This window comes from Onychostoma macrolepis, chromosome 13, assembly GCF_012432095.1.
Source record: "Onychostoma macrolepis isolate SWU-2019 chromosome 13, ASM1243209v1, whole genome shotgun sequence".
Classification (NCBI taxonomy): Eukaryota; Metazoa; Chordata; class Actinopteri; order Cypriniformes; family Cyprinidae; genus Onychostoma; species Onychostoma macrolepis.
In genome coordinates this window covers 11,948,479-11,966,736 of record NC_081167.1, presented here as the reverse complement: position 1 = coordinate 11,966,736, position 18,258 = coordinate 11,948,479, and the positions used below count along the sequence as shown (strand labels likewise).

The window sequence follows — 18,258 nt, the reverse complement described above, 5'->3', positions numbered from 1 at the left end:
TCATTGGAAATGCATATACTTGTATGTTTTTGTCATGTGGGATGGTGCAGGTATATACTGAATGCTTTGTTTCACAGTGGTTCTGCAAATATTCAGTTATACCACCTGTAAGACTGGTTTTGAGTGTCATCAATACTGTGAGGGCTGTTTTAACTAATAATAAATACATTTATACACGCCTCAGGAATACTGTATTCAGATTGTTCAGTCTGCAGTCAAATATTTTTGTTTAATGAGCAATAAATAGTATATTTGCATTTGTTGTTCCTGGCAACCAACAAATAGTTTTTGCCTTTCGTGATCATCTTGTATAATGAAAAGAATTCAGCATTAGGAACAAGTAGAATAATGTTCAGGCAGACAGTCATTATCACAGATTAAACCTGCTCAGGAATTTACACGACCCCATTGCTATACATATATATATATATATATATATATATATATATATATATATATATATAACAAAACCATGCATAAAACATGGTCATTATTACACATATTTTAATACCAAATATTTGGGAAAAAATATGTTTAAATTTTGAAATGTGCCTTATTTCCTTTTTTTACAGAGACTTGCTTATGTGATTTATCTTATTTATTGTCTCAAATACTGACAATGAAATCAATATTTGAATCCTGTTGTTTATCCAATTTTAATAGTGAATCCAAATAAAGAGTGTGTGTGTGTGTGTGTGTGTGTGTGTGTTGAAGGGAGCAGAAGAGGTATGTGGAGCGGCGTTGGGCAGAGGTGTGTGTCGGTGATCTGGTCAGTCTCTGCTGTAATGAGATCATTCCTGCTGACATGGTGCTGCTGCACTCGTCTGATCCTAACGGAGTGTGTCACATTGAGACGGCCAACCTGGATGGAGAAACCAACCTCAAACAAAGGCAGGTGGTCCGTGACCTGCTACAGCAGGTGAGTGACCAGTCTATACATTTCGTTATCATCTTCATCACTATTGTCTTCGTTTTGCCTCCATTTCATATATATATATATATATATATATATATATACAGTATATGAGGTGAAATAGGTTTTGCTAAAAAGGGACAATGTATTTTGTAATTAAAATCTTTTTAAAAGAAATAAAATGCAGTTTATATAAAGAATAACTTTAATTTGCATCATCAGTGATTCTGTGTTTCTGAATTTTCGAATTCTGAACAATGCCTGATGAAGGTTCACGTGACTGAAACATTGTATGTTTTGCAAGCTATAGCAGTGTGTGGAATTCATTTATTTTTGTTGGACTGTTAGCTTTTCTTTTTAACTGTGCACCTGCTTTTATGATTTTTTTAGGAGTTGTGGTGGTATTTAATTAATATTTTGAATTTGTGAATTTAAATATTCTCATGAAATGCTGAAGTTCTTTACTTTGTTTAATGATTTTTTCTTCAAATCTTTATTAAAAAATGAATGCAGTTTGAATGCAGTATGTTTAAAAATGTGATGTGATCTTCCTTTTAGGGATCTGAATTTGTTCCAGAAAACTACAGCAGTCACATTGAGTGTGAAAATCCCAACAATGACTTGAGACGGTTCAGAGGCTTCATGTGAGTAAAGTAAACTTCTTCTGTAAATGACAAACAAAAGGCTGGAGACTTTTTTTTTTTTGAATGAAAATGATAGTGACTTTGTTTTTGTTTGTGTTTAACGCCATTCCAGCTTCTGTGGCTATTTTCATGGAGAGAAATATTATGGCTGAATTATATCATGTCTTTACAATTTATTTTTATTTTAAAACTGTATTTGGCTTAACTCTGTTAAACATCTCTTCAAAAGAGTTAACTGAGACTTTGACTTTGCACAGGGAGCATCCTGGTAAAATGCGGGTTGGACTCCACAGTGAAAACCTGCTCCTGAGGAGCTGCACTGTGAGGAACACAGAGACTGTGATTGGCATTGTGGTCTATGCAGGTCAGTTTCACATCTTTGCACTTCAGATATGACAAGATCATTGTATCATTAAAAAAGAGCTTGATTGAGCAATAGAAATGTTTGTGTGTGTGTCTGCAGGTCATGAGACAAAAGCAATGCAGAATAACAGTGGACCACGCTACAAACGAAGTAAACTGGAGCGCAGACTCAATATGGACGTCCTCTGGTGTGTCGTTTTACTGCTGCTCATGTGCCTTATTGCTGCTGTAGGTTAGTATCATGGTCATTGACATACTTGTGACAGGATTTAAACTTTTAAGTACTAAGTTAATGCTGTTTTTGTGGGTTTAGTGAAAATGTGGTTGTGATCTACAGGTCATGGTTTTTGGTTGAGTGAACTGCAGAATACCATTTATATGATCCCTGATGACACACACCCTGCTCTCGCTGCCTTTTACATGTTCTGGACTATGATCATTGTTCTGCAGGTGAGTGATAGTGAGCGGAAACATGTGATATCTACACATACATGTGAACTACCGGTCAAAAGGTTGGAATAAGGTCTCTTTTGTTCACCTAGGCTGTGTTTATTTAATTAAATATACAGAAAAGAAACTAATATTGTGAAATGTTTTTGCATTTTTAAACTGTTTTCTATTTGAATTTATATTACAATGTAATTTATTCCTGTCATGGCAACGCTGAATTTGCAGCAAGCATTGCTTTAGTCTTCAGTGTCACATGATCATTCAGAAATCATTCTAATTTGCTGATTGCACTTTTTTTTTTTTTTTTAATTATTGTCAGTGTTGGAAACAGTTGTGATTTTAATAATTTTGTGAAAATCATAAAAAAAAACTCTAAATCTAAAATTAAGGATTCTTTGACTAATAAAAAACAGCACTGATTTTAAATAGAAATCTTTTGTAACATTATGATTGTATTTACTGTCACTTTTGATCAGTTTAATGCACTCTTGCTAATTAAAAGTATACTTTTTTTTTTTAAATCTTGGAATTGTATGATGGTTTCCACAAAATTATTAAGCAGCAAAAGCTGTTTTCAACATTGATCATAACAAAAAATGTTTCTTAAGCAGCAAATTAGCATATTAGAATGATTTCTGAAGGCCCATGTGACACTGAAGACTGGAGAAATGAAGCTCATTAAAATACATAGTGCCTACAATATCTGACATTGCTGTCCTTCTCTGTCTCCTCTTCCCTCTGTTGCAGGTGCTGATTCCCATCTCCCTCTATGTGTCAATAGAGATTGTGAAGCTGGGACAGATTTATTTTATTCAGAATGATTTAGATCTGTATAACCCAGTACTGGACACGGGAGTGCAGTGCAGAGCGTTGAACATCACAGAAGATCTTGGACAGATCCAGTACCTGTTCTCTGACAAGACGGGAACCCTTACAGAGAACCGCATGCTGTTCCGCCGCTGCACTGTTGCAGGAACTGAGTACCCTCACTGTGAGAATGGTCAGTTTACTTCACAACAGCCTTCAAAATATACCCGATTGATTCTTTGGGCATGCCATTCATAAGGATAAGAGTGGTTAAAAATACAGTTGATTTATGATCTAAAAAGATTTTACAGAATGCTTTTTAAAGCTGTCACGCTTAACATGCTAACTTAAGATATTCATAAATTGATTATGGTTTACTTTTTAACTCCGCTCTCTAAAAACCGGTAATAAATCATAGGATTAGTTGTGTGTGTGTGTGTGTGTGTGTGCGTTTTGTGACAAAAGAGGACATAAATTCGTATAATGACAAGGGTATGACAGGTATTACAAGGAGAAGGTGACTTTTCAGGACATTACCCCATGTCCCCACTTTTCAAAACGCTTATAAATCACACAGAATGGAGTGTATAGCACAAAGTATGCTGTAAGGGGTAGGTTTAGGTGTAGGGTTGGTGTAGGCAATAGCAAATACAGTTTGTACAGTATAAAAACCATTACGCTTATGGGATGTCCCCACTTTTCACAAAAACAAACGTGTGTGTGTGTGTGTGTACAGTGCCTTGCAAATGTATTCACGCCCCTTCGTATTTTGCCGTTTGTTAAAATGTTTTAAATTACTTTTTTCCGCATCATTTCTTAAAATATTAAAATTTTCTGTTTTTTGAATAAAATTATTTGATTTTGTCTTTTATATTATCCAGCTTACTATCACTAGTTTTTTTGTAGCTATTATTACTGATTAGCTTTACTATTTCTCAAAGTATAAATAGGTGCTCATTCAGTTTGACCTTCCTTCATGATATTTAGGGTGTTTGGAACACTCCCTCTTAATAACTTGTGCTGTATATATAAGATATTGATAGTGTTCTATGATAATGATTGAACGTTTGATAGTCCCCTGCTTATGATCATGTTTACTTGTTACTCCTCAGCGATTTCTCTGGAACGGTATGAGGAGCAGGGCTGTGGCGATGCAGATCACTCTCTCACCCTGAGGTCACGCACTAGCAGGAAGTCACTGAGCTGTAAATCGCTCAGCTGCAACCGGAGTTCAGTGTCCCTCAATACCCTCACTGCAGAGTCTGACACACACTCAGTCCACGACACACTCCGCAGACACACACCCGGAGCCTTCAGCAGCGCCATGGTGAGACAAGAACAGACTTATCTGTAATATTTACTGTACATGTGTACTTTTCCATGTCTTTATTACTTTATTCCCTGTATTAGTTATCTATTAATTTTTACAGTAACACACGCCTCAAGTATTTATTGTCACGTATATGACGTTGTGTTATTTTGTCAATTGTCATCTAGGAATGTGCCGTTGTTCCAGACCCTCAGCTTCAGGCGAAGCTGAACACACTGTCTTCACCCATGCGTTCCCCTCTCCGACAGCAAGCCGTTGAAATCTCTCACATACTCGACTTCTTTCTCGCCCTCACTGTCTGCAACACTGTAGTAGTTTCCTCACCCACTCAGCCAAGACATGTGGTATGAATTATTGCAACTGATAGTCTCAAACTCGTGCTGTCATTTTTTGGTCACACTCTATTTTAAGGTCCAAATTCTCACTATTAACAAACCATTAACTATGAATTTTGCCTCAATAAACTCCTAATTTGCTGCTTATTAATAGTTAGTAAGGTAGTTGTTAAGTTTAGGTATTGGGTAGGATTAGGGATATAGAATATGGTCATGCAGAATATGTGTTTTAAAAGTATTAATAAACAGTCAATATGTTAATAATAGGCATGCTAATAAGCAACTAATTAATAGTGAGAATTGGTCCCTATACTAAAGTGTTACCCATTTTTCATATTCACCAATTAATATTTTTAAATAATACAGTGGTGCTTTATTATTATTAATAATAATACTATAATGCTTTAATTGGTATTTTTACAGACTTCTGTACATTTACGTAACTACAAGTTTGCATGATAAATCCCTTTCAGGAAAGCTTCTTTCAATTCATCCCCCATAAAGCTCTGGTGCTACAGGCTCCGAAACGTTCAGACGGCATCACAAGTGTCACATATTGCCATCGTTTTGTGTTTTTAAAACAACTGTTCTGATACAAGCATTTTATATGAAAAGAAAAATTGTATGAACTGTACATATTAGTATGGCAAGTGCTAAATCACTTAGCAAAATTTCAGTAAAGGCAAATTGAGGGCAAAAGAGATCCATTACAGACAAAAAGATCCATTGTCTATTGTCAATAGTGTAGGGATGCATGAAGCACCACTCACAATAAAGTCACTTTCAAACCAAGCAGTTTTATCGTCAACACTGCAAATCTGCATGTCCAACTTGAACCCATTGGGGTGGATTTCCATTTCACCCGTGAAAACTGATAAAACAGTGGTAAATGTGACCATACTTTTAAAATGTCCAGTTGTTTGTTTGTTTGTTTTGCTATGTTTTACGATTAAGCATTTAATTCACAATAAATATGCTGTAAAAAAAAAAAAAGATTAAATATGCAGGGTAAACAGAGTGATTTTCCTATTATTAGAATCACAGTTAAATTTGCTGAACAATCTGATATAGATTTTCAAAATTTCAATATTTATCTTAATCAGTGGCAGTTTTTAATGGATGTGTTTCATTGAACATCATTCATTGAATGTCACCTTGCAGGAATAAACTGGCCTTAGCAATCAATTTAGCATTGCTGGGACTTTTCCCAGTGGGCCAGTAAGTTTTTAGTCTGGCTGTCAAACTGTTCGGTCTTGGCAGAAATTACTATCTTTTCTTATTGCTGAAAGCATAATCAAATTAGGCAAAATATTAAATAAACCCAGATTCCGTGTGGGCATTTATGTGTGTTGCATACATGAGATTAATATTCATTTGTAATATCAGGTTCAGATGCCCATGGTTCGCACACCCCTGCGCTCTCTAGAGGAGATGAAGGCTATGTTTCAGAAGCTGAGTCTGCCTCGCTTTCCCTCATCACCTAGTCAAAACACAGACACTCTTCCCAGCCTAACCAAGAAACTCTTCACCCGGGGTCGTTCGGCTTCCTACTTCCCTAACAACAGCCCGCAAACACCCATCATGACACTACAGTCACCCATCACACCCTCTGGCACCCCTTCAAACACTCCAACCACCCCCGTCACACCAGCGCTGTCCAGTGGGGCGTGGAGCAAGGACGTGGACGACATAAAGAAGGCCAAAGATAACTCTGCTGATGAGTCAGGGAGCGATGATGAAGATGAGGCAGAAGAGTTGCTGTACGAGGCGGAGAGCCCGGATGAGGCGGCATTGGTGCAAGCAGCGAAGGCCTATGGGTGTACTCTGCTGGGCCGGTCCCCAGAGCAAGTCCTTGTGGCTGTTCCAGGCACTGGGCCGCTGTCCATCCCTCTGCTTCACGTACTGCCATTTCATTCTGCCCGCAAGAGGATGTCTGTGGTGGTGCGCCATCCGCTCACTGGAGAGGTGGTCGTTTACACTAAAGGAGCTGATAATGTCATTATGGAGCTGGCTGAAGCAGGTATGTGAGGTGACGTCTTTTAACATTTATTAAGGTTGGTTCACACTGTCCCAAACAATGCAAATGCTTTAGATATTGTACAGTCAGTTTTTGGACTTAGTTAATTGATAAACACAGCATTCTTAAAGCAAGATAGATTTACTTCAGAAGCAAAATGACATGACAGTTTTAAAGTTAAAGGAATAGTTTTTTTGACAAATTTTGTCATCATTTACTCACCCTCATGTTGTTCCAATCCTGTATAAGTTTCTTTCTCATGTTGAACACAAAAGAAGATATTTTGAAATATTATGAAGAACCAAACCGTTGTTGGTCCCCATTGACTTCCATAGTAGATTCTTAAAAATATCTTCTTTTTATGTTCAGCATAAGAAAGAAACTCATACAGGTTTGGAACAACATAAGGGTAAATAAATGATTACAAATTTAAATTTTTGGGAAAACTATCCCTTTAAACCTTAAAATTCATTTAAAGTGATGGTTCAACCAAAAATGAAAATTCTCTCATCATTTACTCACTCAAGTTGTTCCAAACCAGTACGAGTTTCTTTTGTGGAATGTAAGAGAAGACATTTTGAAGAATGTGGGTAACCATCAAGCAGTTGCTTGTCTCCACTGACTTAATAGTATGTATGGAAAAAATACTACAGAAGTCAATGGGGACCAGAAACTGCAGAAAAAAGAAATTAATACAGGTTTGGAACAAGTAAATGATGACAGAATTTTAATTATTACTGAACTATCCCTGTGGAAGTTTTTTTTTAAGAATAATTAAAAATGAAGTTACTATTTTTCTTTCCCATATTGCAGATATTTTTGTAACATCTCATACTGCTGTCATCCCATATTACTTCTGCTTAGATATTAAAGATTTAAAAAGGCCTCTTTCTGTTGGTTCAAATGAGTGAAGCACCCTAAGGGTGCGGTCAAATTTAACCATTGTACGCCAAAATGCTTTGGCCAAAATGCAGTTATCTCAATAGGAATCTGTGCAATTGGAAATTCTTTGCCTATTAAATTTAATCAAAGTGTCTGCAATGTGACCGTGCCTTGAGACCTCTGAAAAGAATCAAATGTTAAAACAACTGAGTCATGATCCCCTCAAGTGTGTGAAGTACTGTATGTTTAGTAGATTACAGACAAAACCAAGTGTTTGCAAACTTTGTATTTATTTAAATTATATTATAGTCTTTTAAAGTTAAAAAATCGCATTTTATTTTAATTCCAGTAAAAGGGATAGGAAAAATGAAAAGTTGCTGTTAATTTACTCACCCTGAGGCCATCTGAGATGTAGGTGACTGTCTTTCTAAAGTAGAACATTAAAGATGATGGTCCCTAGTGATGGTCAATGGGTGCCGTCACTTTGCCAGTCAGATACAGGAAAGACCAAATTAATACATGTGGCTCCTGATGATATATTGAGGCCTTATGAAGTAAAATGATCAGTCTATGCAAAAAAACTAAACATTTTTACAACATTATTACCTGTAATCCATAGCCTTAGGCAATGAAGTGTTCCATTGTGCAGCCCTTCATGTTGTAGATTTGGATGCTTGTTGTCCCTATAAACTCATGTCTGTGTTTTGACTGTGTGTGGATGTGGGGTGCAGCTGAAGATGGTTTCTCTAGGGAGATCATGGAACGGACGCAGAGACAACTGGACCAGTATGCAAGAGAGGGACTGCGCACTCTCTGTGTTGCTAAAAAAGTAAGTCTTTATCTCTCACTTCCCTTATTTGCAACATTTATTACCTTCTGTTAGCACACAGCACTGAAATGCCTCTGCATGGAGGTTGAGTCTTGAAACAAATTGTTGGCATATGATTGACAGGTATTGGAAGAGCAGGAATACAAAGCCTGGTTGAAGAGACATGAGTATGCAGAAACCAGCATTGAAAACAGAGAAGAGCTTCTGCTTGAATCTGCCGAGAGACTGGAAACTAATCTCACATTACTGGGTGAGATACTAAGACAGTGAAAACAAAAGTAAATTGTCTGGAAATTTTATTTTGTGTTGGTTGTCCTAGCCTAATTTTGTCTTGGCTTCCAGGGGCGACGGGTATAGTAGACCGCCTGCAGGAGGAAGTACCTGAGACCATTGAGGCTCTGCAAGAAGCTGGGATTAAAGTATGGGTCCTCACTGGGGACAAACAAGAGACGGCTATTAATATTGCTTTTGCTTGCAAACTCCTCAGACCTACAGACCACATATTGATGGCCAATTGTGATAGCAAGGTAAGTAGATGTGGTGGAGGAAGGAGAGTGAAGATAATATAAGATAATAGACAGAAGATAAAAGACAATATACTCCCTGATAGTGCTGGCCATTCAATGCAGCTGTTGACCATAGAAGTCTGTTTACAACAGAGAATAAAAAACAAAATAAAACTTTTAGTTGCCAGATGTGGCTAGACATCTCAAAAAATGTGGCTTGGAGAATAAAGCACATGCTCTAAATATTTTGTGTGGTGATGCTTATGTGCAGGCAAACATGTTCCATATAGTTGTGACATTTTCCATATGCTACATAATACAGGGGTCAATATCACCATAGAGTGCGTTTCAACCCTCACAATACTCAAAAATTTTGGTTTTCCCATTCACTTTATGTCATATCATAAACAGTAGACACTCAAGTACTACAGAAACATATTAGCTGAGCTCCCACACATTTTTTTTTAGATAATTATGGGCCATTATTCAAAGCATAAACCATAAGATGCATACAGTGATATTGACCCACAGAATACTATATAATATACAGTATAATAAATAGAAAAAAATATATACACACCATTCTGATTTATATTCACATTCCTTATCTTAATCCTAAATTAATAGTGAGATAACAATTGTACAAATAAATGTATAAATATAAATTATTTATCAAGTATTTAAATATTTTTCTCTGTCAATTTAATATTTTGTGTATAATATGCAGTAAGCTAAACCACACTTGACTGTAAAATTCCAAAATTTGGGATTTTTCTTCATATTAGACTATCTGTTCTTGTGTCCAAAACATCTACATATTTCTGTAGCTCAAACAGTAGAGCATGATGCTAACAGCGGCAAGATTATAGGTTTGATTCCCAGGGAATTTGTGAACTAATAAAAAATAAATGTGCACTTCAATAGAATGTAAGCATTTTGCATAAAAGCTTCTGCCAAATGCAAAAAAATCTAGGTAGATCAGAAAGACTTTTTCTGTCTCTTCTGGTTTTTGGGATTCCCCTTAATTTATATCACAAAAACAAAGGCAGAGAAAGTTCAGGCTTTTATGTTGAAATTGATATATAACTGGAATCTAAATTTCTTTTCTGTGTGTGCTTTATCCCTCAGGAGACATGTGAGGCTCGACTTCATGAGTTACAACATGAGATCAGACAGGTCACAAAGGAAGGCGTGTCTGAAGATGATAGCTCTGACTGTGTGCTGGTCATTGACGGCCGTACGCTGGACTACGCTCTGCAGAAGGAGCTACAGGGGTCATTCCTGGAGCTCACATGCTGCTGTCGCTCAGTCATATGCTGTAGATCCACCCCTCTGCAGAAGAGCCAAGTGGTGCGGCTCGTCAGAGACAAGCTGAAGGTCATGACCCTGGCTATAGGTAAGGGCAGTGAAAGGTCTGATGAAGGTGTGTGGTTGAATGTCAGTGCAGAATGTTGTTCAAACTGAAATGTGTGATGCTTATATTCAGGTGATGGAGCCAATGATGTCAGTATGATTCAAATGGCAGATGTTGGCATCGGCATCTCAGGCCAGGAGGGCATGCAGGTACAGTACAAGCAGAAACTAGGGTTGGGCAAATGTCAGCAATTAAGAATTTACTACCTTGCGATTAATCAGGGTGAATTAAACTGGATTGACCACATTTCATAGGATGTTAAATTGGAAAGGTATAAGGAGGGATTCACTCAACAAAAACAACACAAGATATGTAATTGCATTATACATTTTGAATAATTATGTCAAATTTTGGCTAATTACACTGCTGTTCAAAAGTTTGTCTCCTATGCTCATCAAGTCTACATTTATTTGTTCAAAAATACAATGAAATGCTAATATTATTACACTTTAAATTTATTACAATTTAAATATTTTAATATATAATTTATTCCTGTGATGGCGTTTTCAGCTGTCTTCAGTGTCACATGATCCTTCAGAAATCATTCTAATATGCTGATTTGCTGGTCAAGAAATATTTATTATTATTATCAATGTTGAAAACAGTTGTGCTGCTTAATATTTTTTGGAAACAGTGATGCATGTTTTCGGGAAATAGAATGATAAATATAATTTGTTTGTAAAATTATAAATGTCTTTACTGTCACTGTTGATCATATTAATGTACTCTTGCTAAATAAAAGTATTAATTTCTTTCTAAAAAAAAAAAAAAATCTGGCTGACCTGACCACAAACCTTTTAACAGTAGTGTATGTCAAAATTAATATTTATTTAAAGCTGCAGTCCGTAACTTTTTTTGGTTAAAAATTATCCGAAATCCATATTTGAGCAAGTACATAACCAGCCAGTGTTCAAAACTGTCGCCTTACTTTATCCCGATTCACAACAGTTAGCTTATAATAATGTTTTCTAATTTGAGTGGTACGGGTAGGTTTTCGCGGGAAATTCGCGCATGGCACTGCGTCATTACGTCACGTCTGTAAACATAAAGAAGTTGTCCCGGCTAGTAGGCGATCGCATGTGAGGATCCTGCGGGTGACGGATCGTTTATAGCCTTTTCTCACAGCAGCTAGAATAATTAAATGTATCATTTTGATGGTGGATTGTAATTCAGAAAGGATTATGTGTTTATAAAACACATGTGAATGAAATTAAATTATATTTCAGTTTTAAATGTGCTTTTAAGTACAGATAGCCTGAGATTACACAAGATTTGTATTTTAAAGAAAACCAGTTCGAAGGGAGAATAATTTGCTTTTTGGGTTAAAAGAATTTCTTAATATGAAATTCGAATGGCATGACAATTAGATATTAGACTGAACAGAAATTGAAATCTACACGCTAAAACACTCATAGTCACACAATGCTGATGTTGTTAACATTAATAATTTGAGAATAAAGTATAACAATAATAATAATTTGCACAGTTTGATGTGATATGAGCTAACTGATCGTTAGATTAAATCACCATTGGTAGCGCGATTTATGGTAATACTTTTTTCCTCAGTTGGTCAGAACAAATGTGGCAGACTTGTTACTTACTTGTTCAGATGACAATATACGGTGAAAATTCTTATTTGGGTCATATATTCCAAGACGTAGGCTAGAATCTGTGATTGCGAAGTACAGTAAACATCCACACCGGTGCTGTGACTGACAGCCACACATTCACTTCAAAACATTAGATTCATCCGCGCTGTAGCCGTGCCAACTCACAACCCATGCAAGCGAGATAATTCCACAAGCAGCTTGCAATTCCAGGTTTTCAAACAGAGATGGCGACAAAGAGGCAAAATTTACGGACTGCAGCTTTATTTAATTTCTCTACTCTAAGCTCAAAGTCAAAACCATTAACACCACAATCTAAACCATAAAATGTCCACTACATTGTTTTCACATAGCTTTATAAAAGAAATATTGACATCAAAATTTGAATTTTCTAATTATGTAATATATTGAACTCTAACCACGCTAATGTACCAACAGTACACTAGTTCAGATTGATGCACAACCCTGAAACACATGCAACTTTTCCTTTCATCACTGTCTTGTTTGTTTTATCTCACGCGTACTTGGAGAAAAGAAAAATAATGCTCAGTAGAATCCACTCTGAAAATATGTTTACACATGTTGGATAATTCATTTGTATAGATTAATATAGAATCAATGAGAAAGAACAACTATGTAAAAGGATATAATTTTTCCAGTCCCACTTTTACTGATTGTGTGTGTGTATGAATATATACTGTGTGTGTGTGTGTATATATATATATATATATATATATATATATGTATGTGTGTGTGTGTGTATATATTTTTTCCCCCTCCAATTTCTCTTTATAGTTAAAACCTTGTTGTTCATCTGATAAAACAGATTCTCTTTTCCATATATAGGCGGTGATGTCCAGTGACTTTGCTATCTCTAGATTTAAGTTCCTGAGAAAGGTCATTTTGGTACACGGTCATTGGTGTTACGCTCGTTTGGCTAACATGATCCTCTATTTCTTCTACAAGAATGTGGTGAGTAATACACACATTTACACAGTTCCTCATGCAGCCTTATCTTCTGAATCAATGCAGTCCTGACTTGTTCCTCTTCTTTTCTCTTCTCATGTAGATGTACGTGAACCTTTTGTTCTGGTACCAGATTTTCTGTGGATTTTCAGGCAGCACAATGACCAACTCATGGGTTTTAATCTTCTTCAACCTGCTCTTCACCTCTGTCCCTCCAATCATATACGGCGTGCTGGACAAAGATGTGTCCGGTGAGACGCTCCTAGACCTGCCTGATCTCTACAAGTCTGGACAAAACTCGCAGGTGGACATCCTGTCTCACACTCCATTGCACTGTGTTGTTCTGCAATGTGTTGTACATGGTTATGAACATAGTGATGGCTTATGTGTAGTTATGTGATGCTTGATTTTCAGGCCTATCTTCCGTCAACATTCTGGATGAATATTCTCGATGCATTTTACCAAAGCCTAGTGTGTTTCTTCATACCTTACTTTGTAAGTCATTCTAAAATTCACTTCACTTTACTGAGTATCATAATGTTTAATTGTCAGAGTAGTGCTCACATTTTAACAATTTATATTGTTGTTTTGTTTTGAAGGCATATGCAGGGTCTGATATAGGGGTATTTACCTTTGGCTCTCCAATCAATGGCTCCGCTCTCCTCATTATCCTCCTGCATCAGGTTATAGAGAGTCGCACATTGGTGAGTCAATCACAGTTGCTCAGTGCTATATTTTGTTTCTCATCTATAATGCTGTGTAATATGTAAAGTAAATCTTTAGAATAGTTATTGCATTCCAGGACAAATGTAACATCAAGAGCCAGATTTACAAACAGCTTGCACCAGCGCAAACCGTTTTTTTTGGCATTAAAATAGTACTGTTAGGATTTACTAAAGATGTGCAGGTGTGCACAAAAAGGTGTGGACACAGTTATTTTTGCATCTGACCTTATTGAATATGCATTTGTAGGAGTTTCCCTTTCAGACGCAAAATTTATGGGAGGAGAGTATTAAAATCAATCATGCAAAGTGATGTTTGTTCTTGTCAACTTACTGGTATTTGCCCCATTATTTAAGGCCCCCAAAAAGTTTTAAATGTGTCTCAAAGCAGGCACTAATTTGCGCTGCTCTTGGTTGATTGCGCTGGACATTATGGAAATGAAATATGTTCTTTAATGTGCGCATTGTCAGTAAATCAAATGCAGAATTTTCCCCTCCCATCGGCGCTTTTATGGAATTGTACTCTAACGCTAATTTGCCCTGTTTAGTAAATCTGGCCCCAAGTGTGACAACAAAATCTCTTAAACACCTAACAGTCAAAAGATTGGAATCATTGAAATTTCTTAATATTTTTGGAAGACATCTGTTATGCTCACCAATGCTGAATTTTGTGAAAAATAACAATTTAAAAGAAGAGCACTCTATCACCAATTTAATATATTTTAAAATTAAATTTAAAAATGTAAAATGTTTTTTCTGTTTTCTCTAAATTAAATTTCCAACAGTCTAATATGCTAATTTGAATTTAAACAAAAACAAAAACGATTTATTCTAAACGTTTGATTGGAGGTTTTGCCCCACCCATGGTACAATCCTGTTGGCCCAAGATACAGCTTCACAAAACTGTAAATTAAAGATAACATATCATTTGATTGGCTGTATACATGATGTCACATCATCATTCAGTGCAGATAAACAAATTGCAAAAAAAACACCACAGTAACAACACAATATTGAGTTATTCTTGTCACAAAATGTGCATACATACCAGGATATTATTTTATCCCTTTATTTATGGGTGACTGTCTCTGTATCTTATGCTAATGCTGGTCTTATGTTATTTATTTTTTTCAGACATGGATACATACTACATTGCTGCTCTTCAGTGCCTTGTTCTATTATGCCTTTGTTCTGTTGTTCAGTCTTACGTGTGTGACATGCAATTCTCCCACAAACCCCTTGGGCATTGAGACAAAAATGATGTCTGAGCCACTCTACTACCTAGTATGTGGACTTACCACAGTCCTGGCCCTGCTACCTAGGTATTACACACGCACACACACACACACACACACACATCTGAATCATACCAGTCACAGTAACGGACTGTAACACTACTTTTAAATAATAATGTGATTATTATTAAGATGTTTGCATGTCACAAGCGAACCTCTTCACTCCTGTTTACATGCAATTATTCTGATTATTCGCAGTAACTAGTAGTGTAACTAATTACTAATAATATTTCAGTAATAATATTAGTTACTTTCCATAAAACAGCTTAGTTACTTAGTTACTTTTGATGCCTCAACCCCGCTGATTTAAAATCCAACAATCAAATAATTCCTGGATTTATTTTCATAATTTTCACGACTCGCACATGCTCCCTTTGGTCAGTGCAGTAATAATGTGATTAAGGTGTTTATATGCCTGTTTATTGCCATTAAAATTGGCGCTACATCGTTTAATGTGATTATGGTTTCAACAATTATGAGCTTAATCGCATTAGTTTGATCAAAGTATTATGTTTATGTGAAGTAAAGTTTAATTGCGATATTGGCAAAATCCCATTTATAATCGCATTATGAGGGTGTATGTAAATGTAGCGCTGTTGCAAAATCCAGTGACCTGACTACCAAGATGGCATGTTAAAGGCTGGAATACACTACATGACTTTTAAAATCTGAACAGATTTTAGGCATCATACACTTTTTAAATGGCTACAGAAAAAAACGGCATCATACACTTAATAAATGTATGCGCTGCATGTTTCGGAGTGAAGCATGGCACTGTTTTCAGAGCATCTTATGATCTGCCAGTGTTTGTAGAGTCTCAGAGTGGATACATATCTGCATCTGCTCTGAGTTTGGGTCACTTCAGAGGGATAGTTCACCCAGAAATGAAAATTCTGTCATTAATTACTCACCCTCACGTCGTTCCAAACCCGTAAGACCTTCGTTAACATGTGCCAACCATCTTCCCATAATTCTAATGAGAAGCGCTTATCAATATAACCTTTAAGGTCTCCCTGACATTACTGTACAATAAATACAAATTAATTATAATCATTATTTTGTAGTCATACTGATACATAATCAAAATTATGGCGAAATTGGGCAGCCCTACAAACAAGCATAGCAAACAATATATAAAAAAATGTAAAAAACAAACAAACAAAAAAACGTTTGATATCCTCCAAGTGAACAGAATCAAAGTCTGTGCAAAATCTGTCAACTCCATCTGCTAAAAATATGCAGACTGACTCTGACGGTCGACTCTTTCGGACTGCAAATCTGGGCAAAAGTCGTGTTGTGTGTTTCAGCCTTTAAACTCATTTCCGACACAAAGATTACTTCTAGTTTTTTTCCTATTTCTAAGGCAATGCTGTATATATCTTTCACAGTGAAGGCAAGAACCTGCATGTACAAAATTTTATAGCATGATTTAAGCTAAAGAAGCAACATTATTTACACTGTTGTTGAAATCCAGTCTTGACAAACTAGTTTTCAGTTGTTCCCAATTCAAGTAGATAGGATCTATGTTGTATTACTTTTACCTGCATAGAAAAGATGCCTGTGGGTGTTACCACAATGGCTGGTAAAAAAAAAAAAAGACTTCTGGAAAACTTTATTGGAATCAGTGTCTCGTGGTTTTATCTTGTCATGAATTAACTCTTGGCTCTTTCTGTGTAACAGGATCCTGTGTCGTGCCTTTTGTAACACTATCTGTCCATCTGACCTGGTGAGAGCACAGAAAATGGAGAGACTCTCAGCACAAGACTATTTCATGAGTTTACGGCAGTGGAAGGAGAACAAAGCTGCTCAAAGACCGTCTTCAAGACACGTCCCTCAGAACCTCAGTGTGAATGTTGACATGCCCCATTTAACAGACTGTATCGCTGAAGCAGGCGCTGTTCTCTCATGACCAATAAGGAAGTTGCCCTTGATCATATAAACATGGTCATTAGTTCAAAGAGTGACCATATATTCTTGCACTTTAATGATCGGCGGATACTCTGACCAGTCAGACGTCAGATCTGGCTTTTCTCTGCCCAGAAAGTGTTTTCACAGTGATGTACAGTACCTTGGCTCTGTGGAGCTTACAGATGAACTGCATCGCAAACTCATTCCAGTCCAGTGATCGCAGAATAGACTTGGAGTCTGGCTTTTGTAGACAAAAGATATAAAGAGAATTGTTTACATTTCACAAGGCTGTGCCTGTGACATTTATAATTACACATGCACTCCAGAATTATGCAAGAACCTCAAGAGTTGTGAGGATGAATTTTGGGTTAGGATGTGGTTAGTGTTTGCCAACATAGTGTGGCTACTTTGCTCCTACTTTAATGCAATACTCTATTTTTGCTATTGAGGGTAAAAATATCACAACTTCACTACTGCATAGACCATGAGACCATGAGAAAATGAGCTTGCACACTTCCCTTAACACAAATTCCCACAGTCATGTTTATTCTAGCAAACTGCAAATGACGGGTCTTACTCTTTGAGACTATAGGAATGATCAAATGAAATTTTTTTTTTTTTTTCTGGTAACCTCTTAATAATTAGGAGAAGCATGACTCTGTCTGTTTGATACTGTATCTGATCATGGAGAAGTTCAATACCATGAGGCCTTTACATTAAATGAACTTTCCCTGCTCAGGAATAAAATGAGATGAACATAAACAGGAGCTAATGTATTTGTGACCCGAGGTCCTTGATGTCCATTTGTGTGTTCAGTCTGACAGTGAACGTGCTGACTGCATGCATTACAAATGGACAAGCCCAGTATTTCGTGATGAATGCTAGATTGCTTTTTATACTTCAATGCAATTTTATTTTCACTGCAAAAGTGAATGCTTGAATTTTGAAAATGTGAATTAATAATCCAGAATGATCATCTAAGATGATTTTGAGTCATTGACTAGAAAACATTATTTATAGTCATTATTTTACACCTTATGTGAGCCATTAGTAAATTTGCAATAAAATACTCAAAACTTTAAAACTTGACCACTGCTTGAATATGAACATATACACAACAGGTATAAACAACAGAGGAAAGATGTCCAGACTACAAAATAAAAGTCTTTGTGAACCACTATAGTTGTATAACTGGGATAAAGGGTGATAATAATGTACACTCAATAGCAGCTAAGACATGATTGCTTTATTTTAAGTTCTCTTACATCCA

At 36.4% G+C, this 18,258-nt stretch overlaps 1 protein-coding gene across 1 annotated transcript in view; it reads left to right on the top strand.

Moving 5' to 3' along the window:
* The window catches only part of atp10d (ATPase phospholipid transporting 10D), a 25,716-nt gene extending 7,458 nt beyond the window's left edge, over window positions 1–18,258 (top strand). Inside the window, exons 4-23 of the mRNA XM_058795208.1 lie at window positions 715–919; window positions 1,472–1,557; window positions 1,815–1,921; window positions 2,021–2,152; window positions 2,258–2,370; window positions 3,118–3,370; window positions 4,290–4,504; window positions 4,675–4,851; window positions 6,229–6,862; window positions 8,473–8,570; window positions 8,694–8,820; window positions 8,913–9,097; window positions 10,205–10,472; window positions 10,563–10,639; window positions 12,944–13,069; window positions 13,167–13,367; window positions 13,478–13,558; window positions 13,663–13,767; window positions 14,920–15,107; window positions 16,761–18,258. Of these exons, the coding sequence (XP_058651191.1) occupies window positions 715–919; window positions 1,472–1,557; window positions 1,815–1,921; window positions 2,021–2,152; window positions 2,258–2,370; window positions 3,118–3,370; window positions 4,290–4,504; window positions 4,675–4,851; window positions 6,229–6,862; window positions 8,473–8,570; window positions 8,694–8,820; window positions 8,913–9,097; window positions 10,205–10,472; window positions 10,563–10,639; window positions 12,944–13,069; window positions 13,167–13,367; window positions 13,478–13,558; window positions 13,663–13,767; window positions 14,920–15,107; window positions 16,761–16,989 (3,607 nt within the window). The 3' untranslated portion in view covers window positions 16,990–18,258. The remainder of the gene's footprint in view (window positions 1–714; window positions 920–1,471; window positions 1,558–1,814; window positions 1,922–2,020; window positions 2,153–2,257; window positions 2,371–3,117; window positions 3,371–4,289; window positions 4,505–4,674; window positions 4,852–6,228; window positions 6,863–8,472; window positions 8,571–8,693; window positions 8,821–8,912; window positions 9,098–10,204; window positions 10,473–10,562; window positions 10,640–12,943; window positions 13,070–13,166; window positions 13,368–13,477; window positions 13,559–13,662; window positions 13,768–14,919; window positions 15,108–16,760) is intronic.